Below are 16,950 nucleotides of genomic sequence, written 5' to 3' on the forward strand. Positions count from 1 at the left end.
AACTCATGATCCCCATGCCTCTTCCTCCTTTAGCAAATCCTAATAGCGCATGCCACCACAACCAAAGACACCGGATTTTACTTTCACAAGTATTTTAGGAGCTACTTTTAATGTAAGTACTGCCATTGAGTATCATTTTCTTGGGACTCTGTCATATTTCAGAATTCCCAAGCCTTTCCTGTGGCTGAGTGACAATTTTTAGCTTTCTCATCCTTTAAGACATTGGTTAGAGCAAAAAATAATTAGTATAAAGGAATCTAACAGTGTCAGATAACGCTGTGCTGTGAAGTACCTGGTCATCAGCGAATTTCAGAAGAGCATTCATGGGATCCGCTCCAGGGGAGAGCACAAAGATCAAAGGTGCACAACAGTTACTGTCCCCAAATGCCTTGGCCAGGTCAAAGGGGGGCGGCTCAATGAAAGAGCGCCCCAACTTCTTGATTATGAATTCCTGCAGCATTGGAATAACCTAAGAGAGACAAGAATATATTTGAAAGAATAGTTAAAATAATTAAAGCGTCCAGGCATTTTAAAACAAAACAATCAGTAAGTATGCCAGCATATGCATGTGATCTCAGCACTGCAGAGTCTAAGGACGGAAGTTTACCAGTTCACGCCCAGGCTGGGCTATATCGCAAGACCCTGTTCTCAATATAAAATGAACTGGACTCTCCCTATATAGATTAGGTGCTAACAGTGGAAGTTCTAGGGTGTTACTCTGCCCATAAATGCCTTTCAGAAAAACAATTATAGATGATTCAAATAATAACTGATGACTTTTAGGAGACACCAAATTCAAAGACCATTTCTCCCACTCCCATGATTCCTTTGTCTGTAGTTCTTTGTGGAGGGTTGAGACCTTTTGGTTTTAAAACACTGATTATGTTCCCATCAAGGTTTTAAGGAAGCAGTGCTCTGTAAACACACACACACACACACACACACACACACACACACACACACACACACACAGCTATTTACTAAGAAACAAGCCATTCTTTATTGGCAGATTTTCTGTCAGGAGAATGTTCTTGAAACCTGTTGGAAAAAGTAAAACTCTATGACTTGGGGTCTCTGCAGGAGTGGATATGTGCTGATAGTAAGGCCACAGTCAGCTCATCTGTTCCATCCCCTATTTTCCAGTGAAGAGCTACCCCTGGCATTTGAGGGTTGTAATGCCAGTTAATTATGACCCAGATGTGACCTAAACAGGACATGACTCTAGTTCTGATCTCAACAAACTGCAGACGCGCCCTTTAACTCTAAACACTTCACCTTCTTGCTTGCCCTTTGTCAATGCTGATGGTTCCTTCAGAGCTTAATAAAACATTGAAGAAGAAGGCATAATTTGGCCCGCACCTAGAGCTAGAAGACGGTCTCCAGGAGCGCCTCCACAGCTGAGAGCAGAAGTAAGACCCACTTTTCTGCTACCAAGTGACCTGACTGGTGGATTCAGGATACACAGAGGCAGAGGTCCTCTGGGTCACAGCACTTCCTGTTCCTGGCTCTGCCCAGAAGTGAACTGATACCATCCCACAGTTCCCTGCACCCAAATCCTATGGAGAAGAGAGTGGACCACCCAGGACTGCAGATATCCCGAGGTCACAAATTGATCCATTCTTATCACCATGTACAAAGCTTAAGTCCAAGTGGATCAAGGACCTCCACATCAAACCAGATACACTCAAACTAATAGAAGAAAAAGTGGGGAAGAGTCTTGAACACATGGGCACTGGGGAAATTTTCCTGAACAAAACACCAATGGTTTATGCTCTAAGATCAAGAATTGACAAATGGAACCTCATAGAACTGCAACGCTTTTGTAAAGCAAAAGACACTGTCATTAGGACAAAATGGCAACCAATAGGTTTGGAAAAGATCCTTACCAATCCTACATCTGATAGAGGGCTAATATCCAAAATATACAAAGAACTTAAGAAGTAAGACTCCAGAAAGCCAAATCACCCTATTAAAAAATGGGGTACAGAGCTAAACAAAAGATTCTCAGCTGAGGATTATCGAATGGCCAAAAAACACCTAAAGAAATGTTCAACATCCTTAGTCATCAGGGAAATGCAAATCAAAACAATCCTGAGATTCTACCTCACACCAGTCAGAATGGCTAAGATAAAAAACTCAGGTGACAGCAGATGCTGCCGAGGATGTGGAGAAAGAGGAACACTCCTCCATTGTTGGTGGGATTGCAAATAGGTACAATCACTCTGGAAATCAGTCTGGAGGCTCCTCAGAAAATTGGACATTACACTACCTGAGGACCCAGCTATACCTCTCTTGGGCATATACCCAAAAGATGCTCCAACATCCAACAAAGACACTTGCTCCACTATGTTCATAGCAGCTTATTTATAATAGCCAGAAGCTGGAAAGAACCCAGGTACCCTTCAACAGAGGAATGGATTAAAAAAATGTGGTACATCTACACAACGGAGTACTACTCAGCTATCAAAAACAATGACTCCGTGAAATTCATAGACAAATGGATGGAACTAGAAAATATCATCCTGAGTGAGGTTATTCAATCACAGAAAAACACACTTGGTATGCACTCATTGATAAGTGGATATTAGCCAAAAAAGCTCGAATTACCCAAGATGCAATCCACAGACCACAGGAAGCTCAAGAAGAAGGATGACAAAAATGCAGATGCTCCCACTCCTTCGTAAAAGGGGAAAAATATTCATAGGAGAGGATATAGAAGCAAAGTTTAGAGCAGCAACTCAAGGAGTGGCCATTAAGAGCCTGACGCACATGTGGCCCATATATATACAGCCACCAAAACTAGATAAGATTGATGAAGCTAAAAAGTGCATGCTGAAAGGGACAGGATATAGATATCTCCTGAGAGACACATCCAGAGCATGTCCAATACAGAGGTCAATGCTAGCAGCAAACCACCAAACTGAGAATAGGACCCCCATGGGGGGAATTAGAGGAAGTATTGAAAGAGTTGAAGGAGCTTGCAACCCCATAAGAACAACAATGCCAACCAACCAGAGCTTCCAGGGACTGAGCCACTACCCAAAGACTATACATGGACTGACCCAGGGCTCCAACTGCATGCATAGCAGAGAATAGCCTTGTTGGGGCACCAGTGCAAGGGAAAGCCCTTGCCCTTGCCAAGGTTGGACCCCCAGTGAAGGTGAATATGGGGGAGGGCAATAAGGGGGATGTATCGGGGGGAATACTAGTATGGGGAAGGGGTAGGGGAGGGAATGGGGGCTTATGGACAAGAAACCGGGAAGGGGAATAACCTTTGAAATGTAAGTAAAGAAATATATAATAAAATATTAAAAAATATAAATAAAGTGAGCATGAATGTTAAAAAAAAAGAAAGAAAGGCATAATTTCAGAAGCTTAGGTTTGAAGAAGGAAAGTGAGGCAAACAGTTCAGCAGACACCAGTGTCCTCATTTCCTGGAAGGCCTTCCTCTGTCTTTGCACTGTCCAGAGATCCATTTGTGATGCTCAGTTGAAATGGTTTTCTAACAGGTAAGAACAAAGCTACCAAATCATTTTTCTAGGTAAGTAAAATGTAGTTTTATGCTGGGTTAAATTTATTACACTATTCTTCAGATTTATGTCACACCAATGATGGAATTAAATCCTGTCAATGTCAAGCATGGGCAAAGGGTCAACAAACAATGTCTGTCTCCTCTTTGACTTCTAAGAACAGCATGTATACACTTGGAACTGAACGTAGGAAGTCCCAGCATTTGACTAATACAGCACCAGATCCCTTGAGAGCATTTTTTTGCTTGCCTTGCTCTGCTGAATATTCAATTTTCTCCTTTGAATATAGGAACACCAAGCAGAATTAAGACTGGCGCACTGCACTACTGAAATGCCAATAGACTCCTTCAAAGCCTTCTTTAACCCAGCTTCTTTAAAGATCCATATTTTGATTTCACACACACTTACAGTTTTTGAAATTCATATTCTCTTTGATAACAAGTTACAGCTACAGATGTTCCTATGACTAACAACATACATATAATTTATTTAATTACCTAACTTCAGCTTAGGTCTTAAGCAGTAGCTACCAAATGCACTTTTAACCCTGCTCTAAAACATATGTCTGCTCAAAATTTGAAGGCACAGATAGTAGCTCTCTGTTTCTTTATCTCGTTCTCACAAACCAATCAGTCCTGCCATACAGAACACCGTGAGCACCTCCGTAAGAGCTTAATTATCATAAAGGAGGTGGTGAGTCAAACATGTCAGCAATAGGACAGAACACAGACTACCTCGGAGGAAGGAGTAATGGAAGGCGCTTGTGAGGACCCCACAGTCATTAACTTGCCATTATACAAGGAAGGGACTGCACAGACATATAACACCCCCCCCCCGCCCACCTTCCCAACCCAGGATAGCAATTCCACATGCCTAGAACATTCCTCAACTCCAGGAGCAATTTACAAGTGCCTAGTATCTAAAAAAGGTAGTATCCTCTGGAAACAGTTAAAAGTGCCTCCAAACACCAGTTATATGTTCTCTGTAACATCTACTTGGACAAGATGTGTGAGTAAAGTCATCAGCATATCACAGTGCTTTTTAGAGTCAGGCACATGTGTTTTCTTGCACATGTGTCGGGCTAGGAATGCTAAGAACCAATGGAGAAATAGCCAGATTCAAGTTAGACTTTATTTATTTATTTGTCTGTCTATTTGGTGTGTGTTGCAAGGCGGAGAGCGGGCATGCCTATAGAGAGAGTGGAGGTTAAAGGTCAGCTTGCTGGACTTCACTCCTCCTCCCTTGTGGGTTCTGGGGTTCTAACTCAAGTCACTAGGCTTAAGGAGGTACCTTTATCCACTGAGTCATCTTGCTGGTCCAAACTAGGCTTTTGAATCTGTTTTCAATACTTTCTTAGACTCATATACATATACATATGTATATACATATACAACAAAGGTATAGATGAGTAGGCACACGTATAAGTGCTATGATAAAGGCATGTGTAGTGGATGGCACATGCCTGCCCCAGCATTCCAGAGGCTCAGGCAGGAACACCTTGAGTTGGAAGTCAGCCTGGCCTGTGCAGTGAGAACGTCTCAAAAGCAACCATCCAAAGTATATAACAAGGACCTATGCGACAAGATAGCATATACTGTTCATTCAGACCCAGTATCCACACAATGCATAAATACAGTCTCAAGACTAAAATTTTATAGACTCTAATTCCAGAAATTCTAAACAGCATCAAAACATCAAAGGATGAATTCACATACACACACACACACACACACACACACACACACACACGAACATATATACTTATATTCATATGCATACACATACACACATGTGTACACGCTCGGCTGGTTTCTAGATAATTACTTTATGCTTCATCTCCTTTGAATAATCACAAGTGTCAAACTCACTGCAAAAATATTAAAAATATCCTAATTTCCTACCCTAGGCCTTATTCTTGTCTTTCTCATTACCATGCTTTACACAAAGGGATTTTCTTCCCTCATCAGATTAAAACAACAAAACATAGCACTTGTTCGACAGCATCTTTCCTCCCCAAGTCAGCTTTAACCTCATCCCAAAATTATAGTCTTGCAAACAAAATGACAGGTCCAGAGACCTGAAGTTTCCTAACAGCTAGTTTGTTGTAGGAATGGCCGAGTTTTTGAAAGAGGGGCCTGCTGGTTTACCTGCACAGGTAGACATGGCTAATTGTGCAGTGCAGTGATTCTTGTGTCTGTTAGCGCTGGAGAGCCCAGTTAGGAATGTGAGCGTCTCTCGACAAGAGGAGAGGAGATAAATTCCACCATTTCACATTTCAAACTGTAACAGAACAGAACTTGCTTGCTTCCCAACAGGAGACTAGAACTCCCAAGGTAAAGGCTCACCAGATGATAGATGTGTCTGCGCCAGCAATCTGATCATCCCAGCATTAGGTTTGTAAAATGAGATCTGTCAGTAGCAAAGATTTCAAACTCATTGTGGCAGCCATCTTCTCAAAGGCAGCAGAGAAGCCCCTGCTTTTTCTATGCTTGCTTTTCTGTTCAGTGCAAATTCCTACAGCATTCATCTGAGGTCAGAGATGTTTATTAACTTGCATCTGACAAGTTTCTTATTGAAGGCTGATGGATTTGACTTTTGTTTACAGTTCAGAATGATAGAATTGTGGCCAGAAGCTCTTTATTTTGTAAATGACTCTGAACACTGCATACCTTAGTATTTTTCCACTCGACATGTTTCTTCCACCAGTACGATACTATATTAAATATTAAGGGAAACTGTGAGCCCATCTCATTTTCCTACTGGTGACTTAGCAAGAATCTTCCCAATTTTTCTAAACTATTGCTTTGGAAAGCCTGACACTTGCAATTTCTGACTCAGTGGTTCTCAGCCTTCCCAGTGTTGCAACCCTTTAATGCAGTTCCTCACCTTGTGGTGACCCCCAGTGACAAGATTATTTCTGTATATTTTCTCTAACTTTACTAGTGTTGTGAAATGTAATATAAATATCTGATATGCAGCAAAACTGATATGCAGCCCGTATGAAAGATACCCTACTTTAAGGGGTCACAAACCGCTGTTCTGACCATTCAGTATTAGGGTAGAGTTTCAAGAGGACGGAATGGAAAGGAGACACACCTCTCAAAACAACCCCATAAGAATTTTGTTAATTTTTAACATATATATTTTTAATATATATAACCTTTTAGCCTAGAGACAGTGGAGAAATAAAATGTATATACTACTATCTCAAAATGTTAAGTCTCCTATAGTGCTGTTCTCCTTTCTATACTAATACCATTCTACTCTGGGAAACCACCCTTTTAAAGGCAGAGTAGGCAGATATATGGTGATATAATATATAGCTTTCAAAATAATCAATTCACCACTAAAACTTGAAGAACCTGGAAGCACTAAGTGTAAAGAGCATGAAGATTCTGGATAATATAATGGCATTTTAATCATTATTTTTTATATTGAAAACGTACATGGGTATGGCAGCATAGAAAATTGTGAGCAACTCCTCCATTTAGGAGATAGAAAATATCTGTAGTTGTAAATTATTTCCAAACTGTAATGGCTTAAGACATATGAACTTATTTGTCGAACTTGCAGAGTTATCTGTGATCGGGGCACTCTCCAGGTGTGGACAATGATCATGTCTTATGGCACTTAAAGATCAACACAGAAGTGATCAGGTTTGATGGCAGAAGTGTCTTGGAAGACCTCCAACAGCAGCTATACAATATCAACTAGCCAAGGCAGGTCTGTACCCATCACCATCACTTTAGATGCAATTAGCGGAGAAGAAAAATTGAAATATTTCTAAATATCATTTTGTAATTTTTCTATCCTAAGGGAAAAGTGGGACTAGATTAGAAAATGTTGTAGGACAGAAAGATAAGGTATAGGACAGATCAATATGAAACAGAAGGTTAACAATGATTTTAAAACAAACAGAATAACATCAGCCAACAGAAAAAAAGACACACACACACACACACACACACACACACACACACACACACACACACACACCTCAGCCTATATAACTCCTACCTTCTAAAGCATAATGAATATGGAAAGTAATATTTGATCTATTTAATAGTTTAATAGTTTAATCTATTTCAGATGAAAGTGTCAAGTTTCAAAGACATAAACCTGTGGAAGGATATATGTAGATGAAGTTGTCACAGCTAGGAAATGGTTTTTGTACCCCCCCAAAACATTGCGAGCATTTCATTTTCTCCATCTTAAAGTGGGACGTGAGCATCTCAAGCTTCCCCTGAAGTTCTATGAAAAAAACATTCTTTCCAATGTTATCAAAGGTGCACTTGATCAGTTCACAAACATCAGACAAGTGTTCATTTACTTCAGCCACAGAGGACAGAATTGTGATTTTCATAGGCCATAGATACTATGTAGGCTACTTCCTCTATTTAAAAAACTTATATATTACAACTGTTTTATATAAAGATAAATCTAATATAGGCTGGACTCTATTCTGACTAAAAACTTAAAATATGTGGACAGACTTCTATGCTGAAGATTGGGCCCTGGCCAGGTCCTGAAAGCTGGAAGCCAAGCAGTTGTGGCTCTGAGAAACGCCTCTGCCTCAGATTATCCCTGACGTGTATTAAAAATCCTATCATATAGTACTTTCACCATTTAAATTCCGCTCTTATATGGGGAAGAGTTAGGGTGCAAGCATTTCTTTGAAAACAAATTCAAATTGTGGATACTGTGAGTTTTGAAGTAACTATGTGAAACTTTTAGTTGTTTGTAGCAATGGCAGTTGTGATAGTTCCCTAAAATCCTCCTGCTCACATTATACTGGCATCTCTGAGGATATAGGTCAACAAACTAAAACAGATTCATTTTCTATAGACTGTAATACAAATAAGGACATTAATAAGTACTGAAAGGGCAGATTTACTGCTTTTCTGTTTTACTGTTTATTTATTATTTAAAGAAGTTAAAATAACATTACTAATATTGCCTTTTATGTTAACAATGACTAAAGCTTTAAAATATTCCACATATTTTCTAAATGCTGTGCTGTGGTATGGTACGTATAAATATAGACCCACATTTAGAGAAAAGACTCTAGATATTCTGATGTATAGACTTGACATTAATGCCATTGACTAGTTTCACCAAAGTAATAAAATAAAATAAAAATAGGGTTACAGCAGGCAAAGAGAGAAATCTTTGACATGGAGGAACGAAAAATCATAGAGTAATCATAAAAATATATCAACAAAAATACATTCTATTAGCTATTAACCCAGCTATAGACACAGGAAATCCATCAGAAGGAAGTTGGGTGACTTCTGCAGATTCCTCCCCCTACCCCGAGTCTATGGAGAAATGGAGTTTGCCTGGGCTGTGCAGAGAGGGGTGTAATGATTGCTGCCCAGCAAAGCCCACACTTACCTTGTCTGGCCTCAAGCAACGGATAATAAGCATCCTTTGAAAATCATTTGCTTTATTCTCCCACTCTTCAGGAAATATCTCATGGTGTGGCTCCTAGAATTATAGTACAAAAGTCAATGTTAGAAGTTATTTCTAAAAGTAGTAATATTTTGCAAATAAGCATATACTTAGAGAACACATATAATTCCTGAAATCAGAACATTTGTATGAATTTTATTTTATTTAAGCTGTGGGGAAAATTAATGTCAAGGTGTAAACATTTGAAGTTTCAGAACAAGTTACCTGGTTTCTCTCTCCTGGCTCCATATGGTGAATGCAATTGCAATTTTAAACTAAAAGGAAATACTCACAAAAGATATTTTTTCTAGGAAATATTTCCATTAGCAACATGGAGAAACCCAAAGCACACCCATCCCAAATGATTAAACCCATTTTCCTTATCATATATGACAGGCAGCCAAGTAAGACCAGCTGTCAGCCCCCAGGGGCTACTACCTACCTACCTCTCTCTGGTTAGACCTAGCTGTCTCTATTCAGAGCAACTACCTATTGTGTTCAAAAATAGTAAAAATCATAAGAGCAGAAACAGGGAAGAAAATAATAACAGGGAACTGGAAAATCCTTAACATTTATGCCAAAGTAAAGCTGAAAAAGGACCACTGTCTTACTTAGGGGTTTCTTGATGTGAAATGACCCTATGACCAAGGGAACTCTTTATAAAGGCAACCATTTAATTAGGACTGGCTCACAGTGTATTATTATCACAGCAGGAAGCATGGCAGCATCCAGGCAGATGTGGGGCTTGAGGAGAAAGCGTGTCATTGTGGGGGTGGGCTTTGAGACTCTCCTCCTAGCTTGCCCACCCCCACAATGGCACACTTTCTCCAACAAGACCATACCTACTCCAAGAAGGCCACATTTTCAAATAGTGGCTCTGGGCCAAGCATATTCAAACCACCACATTCTATTCCCTGGCCCTCATAGGCTTGTTCAGACAGATGAGTCCATAAGGGACAACATAGCCATCGTATAATATAAAATACATTTAGCTCAACTTCCAAAGTCCCCATAGTCTATAGCAGTCTCAACATTGATAAAAGTCCAAAGTTCAAAGTGTCTTCTGAGTGTCATCCAATCACTTAACTGTAATCTCCTATAAAATCAAAATAAAAAAGCAGACCATAAACCTCCAACATCACAGGCTATACATTACCATTCCAAATGTCACAGTGAGGAAATACTGGCCCAAAGCAGGACCAAAAGGCAGCTGGGCAAACTCCAAACTCTGCATCTCCACGTCTGATGTATGTAAAACCATTCTTCATATCTCAATTCCTCTCATCTTTGTTGACTACAATAAATTTCTTTCTCTTAGGCTGTTTCCAATTCCTGTTAGCAGCTTTCCTCAGCTGGTATTCCACAACTCTGACATCTCTAATATCTTGGGGTATTCACAGTCACTTCAACTTTATACTTTCTTGGTCCAATGTCTGGGGTCCTCCAAAGGGCTGGCATCATTTCTCCAGCTCTGCCCTCTGTAGCACTCTAGGCTCTGCTTGACTCTACTCCACTGCCACTGCTATGATCATTCTTCCATGGTACTGGCATCTCCAATACACAGGGGTTTTCCTCTGCAACTAGGCTTCACCCATAGCCTCTCATAGGATCTCTCCATGATGCCAAGCCTCAACTCCTTTGCATGACCCCTTCAGTACTGGGCCATCAACTGCAACTGAGGCTGTACCTTCACCAATGGCCTTTCCTGGCCTCTCACAGTACCAAGCCTCGGCTGCTCTCCATGACCCCTTCATGCCTTCAAAACCAGTACCACCTGGGTGACTCTTACACATTACCAAGTACAGCTGCAGCATGAAGTATAATCCTGGCTATCTCTTGAACACAGCTTCTTTGTGCTCTCAGAAAACACTTCCCAAAAGATTTCACCTCAGTGATGCTGGTCTCTTCTTAATCACTAATTTCTTAGCTCTAGCTAACCAGCATCAATTGTCTATTCTTGACTCTAAAGCCAGAGCCACAGGGCTAAGTTCTGCAGCTTGTTGGTGCTGGAACATGTCCCTCTTTTTCTATTACATCATCACTAGCTTTCTGGTTTTCAACTCCTTTATGGACTAAGCTTGGCTGTCTTGGAACTTGCTCTGTAGATGACCTTGAACTCAGAGATCTGCACAGCTCTTTCTCTTGAATGCTGAGATTAAAGGCATGTATCACCACATCTGGGCCTAAGCTTTTCTCTACTTAGAACTTGCTCTATACCAGGCTGGCCTTTTGAACTCAGGGATCTGCTTGCCTCTGTCTCCTGGGGATTAAAGGCATGAACTACCTACCATGCCTGGGCTTAAGTTTTTCATGGTCACTATTCCTCAATATCTGGATCAAAAACCTGTGTCCTCTATTTCTGGATTGTAGTTAATCCTAGATTAAAAGTCTAAATGAAAACAATAACCAAATAATAACTTCTCCTTGATCAATGACAAACGTAGAAACAATAAGCTTAGCTGGGTGGAATCTTACTCCAAAGTCATCACTCCCTTAATTTGTTTATCTCCTCTAACACGGGATTTAGCCCCACTGTACTTTCTGGTGCCCTTTTATTACTTGAACCATACATTTTGTATTTTTCCTTTCTAAACTTGGTTACACTTAATCAAAACACTCTTCATGAAAGTAAACCAGAGGATGAAGTCTGTTTGGCTTTTCTGAGACTTCCTTTGTCAATGCAATTAATACAAATCTCTTCACCTTAGCCTCAGGCAAATTCTTCAGAAAAGGGCAAAAAGCAGCCACATTCTTCACCAGATCATCATAAGAATGATCTCCAGGCAACATACCAAAATTCCTCTTCTCTGAAAGCTCTAGAGCCAGGCTCCCACAGTTCAAATCACCTCAGTACCAGTGTCGTCCCTTCCGTATTCCTATTAGGATGGTCTAGTAAGCACTACTTTTTTTTTTTTTTTTCGGAGCTGGGGACCGAACCCAGGGCCTTGCGCTTGCTAGGCAAGCGCTCTACCACTGAGCTAAATCCCCAACCCCTATTAAGCACTACTTAAAGCATTCCACTACTTTCCAAACCCCAAGGCCCCAAACCGCATTTCTCCAAACAAAAGCATGGTCAGGTCCATCACAGCAATACCCCAGTCCCGGTGTCAACTTCTGTCTTGGTTTGGGTTTTACTGCTATGATGAGACACTATGACCAAGGAAATTCTTGTAAAAGTTAACATTTATTTGGGGCTGGCTTACAGTTTCAGAGGTTTAGTCCATCATCATCATCATAGCAGGAAACATGGTAACATCCAAAGAGATATGGGGCTGGAGGAGCTGAGAGTTCTACATCTTCATCCAAAGTCAACCAGGAGAAGATTGACTTTCAAGCAACTAGGAAGAGAGTCTCAAAGCCCACCATAGTGACACACTTCCTCCAACAAGGCCACACTTCCTAACAATGCCACTCCCTGGGCAAAGCACATTCAAACCACTGAATCTAAATAAACTTTCTCCTCCCCCACACCTAGGAGCAGGCATGTCTTTTTTTTTTTCTTTTCTTTTTTCATTCATTTATGGAATCTTGCTTTTATACAAAGGTAAAGATGTGACATTTAACACTGAAAAACTTTGACATAAGGAAAAGGGTGAAAACATACCATACTATCATATACTTTTTTCCATCCCTCCTTTAAGCGCATAAACTCCCTGCGAATGGTCTTGAAGGCATGTAATTCATCTAGTCGGCAAATCTCATCCCAGGACTTTTGAGGAAGCCATGTGCAAGGGTTGGTATAAGGATTATCCAGCCCAATGCCACCAGTGAGCAGAAATCTCCACTCTGCTTTGTTAATCTGTGGTAAACAAACATGATAGAGAGTCACACTGACAGTTTGCCTAGTTACTTACACCCATTGTAGAAGAGTAACAATCCTTTCAGAGTCTCTTGAAAGTCCATAACTGATATGGCCTTCTACTTAGTTACCAAAAAATCCAACTACTGAACATGGCCAGGTTTTTTTGTTGTTGTTGTTTTGTTGTTTTGTTTTTTTTAAGGTCCATTTAAATAGATACTTTTAGATAATTTTCTCCAGAATTACTAGCTTAAACATGAAGGCCTGATATATTCTACTTGAATAATATATGTTTCTCAAAATGGATGCTTACAGTCCCAAATATTGGCTCTGAAAAAATCATAGAAAGGTGGAAAATCAACAATCCACCATGCTTTCATTTGTTCTTTATAAAATCTGAGTAACTATAAAATGTTTGCAAGAAATACAAGGAAAAGTATTTTTCCTAATTCCATGAAGATATTAACATATGAGATTTTACAAGTCTTGTAAATGTATAAGAAGACTATGATGCTTCCTTTTCATTTTGTAAAGTGCTTCCTATCTTTCAGATAAAAAGAATTTAATGTTAGCTTACATTTGGGTAGGATGGTTAAATCCAAATGGTTAGATCTGAGTTGGCAAAGTTCTTAAGGATGAGAATAAATTACTTAGTAAACTTAGATGCATGGCCATGTAAATTCTAATAGAAACATTTTTAAAAAACCAGAATATTGTATTAAGGTTATCCCCAAACTTCTCTGTGCAGACTAAACTCTGCTCAGACTTATAATCCTCCTGCCCTAACTTCTTAAGTGCAGGGATTGATTATAGGTGCATTCTGCTACACAGGGTACAACAGATTTTTAAACTAAAATACATAAACGTTCAAGTGATAGTAACATACTCTTCTTAATTTAAATTAACTACTCTGAAATTCAGTCTTGCCTTGCCTGGCCTTAATTTCATTGTCTGGTTTTAATCAGTATATTTATATGTTGCCATGTGGAATAGTAAATAAATCAGTGATATCATGATAGTGTTACTTTGCTAGACAAGCATCCTCAGGCTTGAAGGATACTGAAAAGGGGCTCCACACTCATGTAAGCTTTAGATCCACACTCATGTAACCTTCGGTTTTACCCCATAAAATTTCGGAGGTTTCTGTGCTGGGGCATAATCTAGGAAAGCTATTCCTTCTGATTATAAAATCCAATTTCTACCTCTGGCCAGGGAGAAATATGATATCCTAATTGCCCCAAAGATTAGAAAATTACTTAAAATTATCTTCTCCTCTAACAGTTATTACAACTGGGTCTAGAGCTGTGATCCTCCTGAGTTAACTTTTGAGTTGTGTTATCAAGACACATAGAACCTTTGACACTGGTGTCCTATCTTGGTATGCCCCAGACCTTCTCCCCGTAACTACAGCATCCGCAATCCTACAGACTGAACCCTTACTGACCGCATTTTCATGTATCAGCAGATTCACAGTGAGACAAAAGGAAAACAGCATCTTGTCCTTTTCAAAGAGCGAACGGCAGATGTTGACGTAGAGTGAGTAGGTGAAGTGATCCCTGAGAATATGAAGCCTAAGAGCCATCATGGGGAGAGAGGAGTGAACACAAACAGGGTCACCAGGAGGGAATGCTAAGATCGCCCCCACAGACTGTTAGACCTGTACTCAAACAACTTCTCTCAGTTTCCACCCAAACAATCAAAGGTTGACAGTTTGAGAACTAGACAAGGTAGAAGCATTTGAATTGAATTGCATTTCACTGTTCACTGATGTTTTTTCTTTAATCTTCCATTTATGAAAAAGTACTTGGCATCTTAATCCATTAAAAAAATTACAGACTTTTTAACTATGAAGTATTGTATTAGGGGGCAAAATTTGACCTCTTTACAAAGTAAATACCTGCAAATATTTTATACTATGTTAAATGAATAAAACTAATAGCTTGCATTAAATTAATGGTAAAGCCTAATGCTGTACTACACTGAACATGAATCTATCAGAGCCAAAAAAAGCTAGTAGATTTGATTAAACTACATTTCTCTTTATGAAACTACATTTCACAGAGAGAAAACACAGACATATGAATAATTGTTGTAATGCATGTGAGCTACATTTGTAATAATTCCTAGTGTCAATACCATGCTTCATTCATTTTAATATAACTATTTCATGAAATAATCATTGAAATCAGAATTTTAAATTAGTTATTGCATAGACATAAAAACTATAATTTTAACTTCTGTCAACCAAAACCACTTGTAGAGAGCTAGAAGACATTTGTAGAGACACAGACTAATGGCTCAAACCTTCTAAGCAGATCAATTATCTGAGGGAGAAAGCAACATAGTTTATTAGTAGTCAAAATTATACCGGTATTTCTTAATGCAGTAAGGGAAAAATAATCTACCACTCTGTAACAAGAGTTTAAGTATTTTCATACGACTGTCCTTGGCTTGGACTCATTGTAATTGGCATTGTGTTTTGCTTTTCATTTTTCCTCTTGCTCATTTCCTTAACTATTTCCTCCCACACCAGCACTGCCATTAGAGAATGACAGCAAAAGGACACATCTTATTTTTAGCTGACAATTCTGGAAAAAAAAAAAAGAACTAGTGTAGTGAGACAGAAGTCCTTGAAATACAGCCGAGGTTCAGATTTAAAATAAGCATCCTATCCATTTCCACTGTCATGCCTATAGGTCTGTTCATACATGAAATCTGTCTCTGTCCCGCGGTAGTACAATTAATACAAAGTGACTGAGAATTTGTCTTCCTAGAATAGAGTTTAAAAGTGTACACTTTGAGACAAGTTTCTTCTGATAGATAATTTCCCCTTCTTGTTCTTAGTGATCACAATGCGGAAAGAGAGGGGACAGACACCCCACACCTGCCGGCAGCCTGAGGCCTTCCCTTGTGCAGTTAGGAACCTCAGCCGAGGCCAAACCAAGATTCTTGGCTTCAACTCTAAAATAAACTAAGGACTGGTCAGTTTACAAAGCAGAGTTGGTGATTTTCTTAAAGATATTTTAGTAGAGGCTTAAGCACAAATGAATATTGAGACACTCCAGTGTTCCTCAAGGGGAGAGCGGAGGCCAGTAAAACAGACCCAAGTGTAGGCACAGGCCTCTCTGAGGAAGAGTAAGCAACTGTCTAGCATTAGCCATATGTATCATTTTGGTGGTCCTAAACTGTAACTCAAAGGCTTACTGTCTTAGTTAGAATTTCTATTGCTGGGAAGGAAGGGTTTATTTGGCTTAAATTTCCACAGCACGGTTCACCTTTGAAGGAAGTCAGGACAGGAACTCAAACAGGGCAGAAACCAGGAGGCAGGAGCTGATGCAGAGGCCATGGAGGAGTGCTGCTTACTGGCTTGCTTCCCTTGGCTCGCTCAGCCTAGTTCCTTATAGAACTCAGAGGTGGCACCACCAGCAACGGGTTCCCCACCTCCACCCCCCCCCCCCCCCCCCCAGTTAATAACTAAGAAAATGCCTTACGGCCAGATCATAGAGGCATTTTCTCAACTGAGTTTCTCTCGTTTCAGATAACTCAGTTTGCGTGTCAAGTTGACATAAGACTAGCCAGCATAGTTACTAAACAGGTCTGTTGTTGTTGCTGTTTCTTTTTCTCTTACTATGAGAGATACTTGAGGCGGCTCAAAAAATGCCTTGAATGGGATAACCTGACAAGGTAAAACCAGGAGTCACTGCTTTTAGCACATGACTTTATAAATGAGGTTTCTAGAGCAATTCTAGAAAATGTAGGCTGTAGCTGGGAGGGAAAAGGCCTTAGGCAGCCACGGCTGTGCTGCAATTCCTGTCCAGCTGCTATCCCCCTATCCTTCCAGAATCCTCCAGCTTTCCCTACCCTTATCCTTCCTCCAAAACTATTCCAAGCTCAAATTCACTCTTACTAGTGGTAAAGATTAAAATATTGTATTTTAAAGATATACTTCAGAGGGGCCAAAAGTCCAAAAATTATTCATTGTTTGTGGAAAAATTTATTAACAAATCTCGGTGGCATGGTTTAATACCTGCCTCAGTGCTTTATGTTCCTGAATGAAAGACACGCACACAGCCCTTATACTTTAATATGCCTTAAAGAGCTCAATAGACGGACCATTGCCAAACCTCCACGCGGTTAATTCCGAGTTATTACTTACTAATCCTATGCTCT

At 39.9% G+C, this 16,950-nt stretch overlaps 1 protein-coding gene across 3 annotated transcripts in view; it reads right to left on the bottom strand.

Annotated features, from left to right (window-relative positions):
* Dnah7 (dynein, axonemal, heavy chain 7) overlaps positions 1-16,950 on the bottom strand; it is a 305,667-nt gene that overhangs the window by 53,529 nt on the left and 235,188 nt on the right. For all 3 annotated transcript variants that reach the window (XM_039084571.2, XM_039084570.2, NM_001419550.1), the window contains 4 exons: positions 14,225-14,351; positions 12,586-12,780; positions 8,925-9,017; positions 293-469 (listed from right to left, as the gene is read on the bottom strand). In XM_039084571.2, the coding sequence (XP_038940499.1) occupies positions 293-469; positions 8,925-9,017; positions 12,586-12,780; positions 14,225-14,351 (592 nt within the window). The remainder of the gene's footprint in view (positions 1-292; positions 470-8,924; positions 9,018-12,585; positions 12,781-14,224; positions 14,352-16,950) is intronic.

The sequence above is a fragment of the Rattus norvegicus genome, chromosome 9 (assembly GCF_036323735.1).
Source record: "Rattus norvegicus strain BN/NHsdMcwi chromosome 9, GRCr8, whole genome shotgun sequence".
NCBI lineage: Eukaryota > Metazoa > Chordata > Mammalia > Rodentia > Muridae > Rattus > Rattus norvegicus.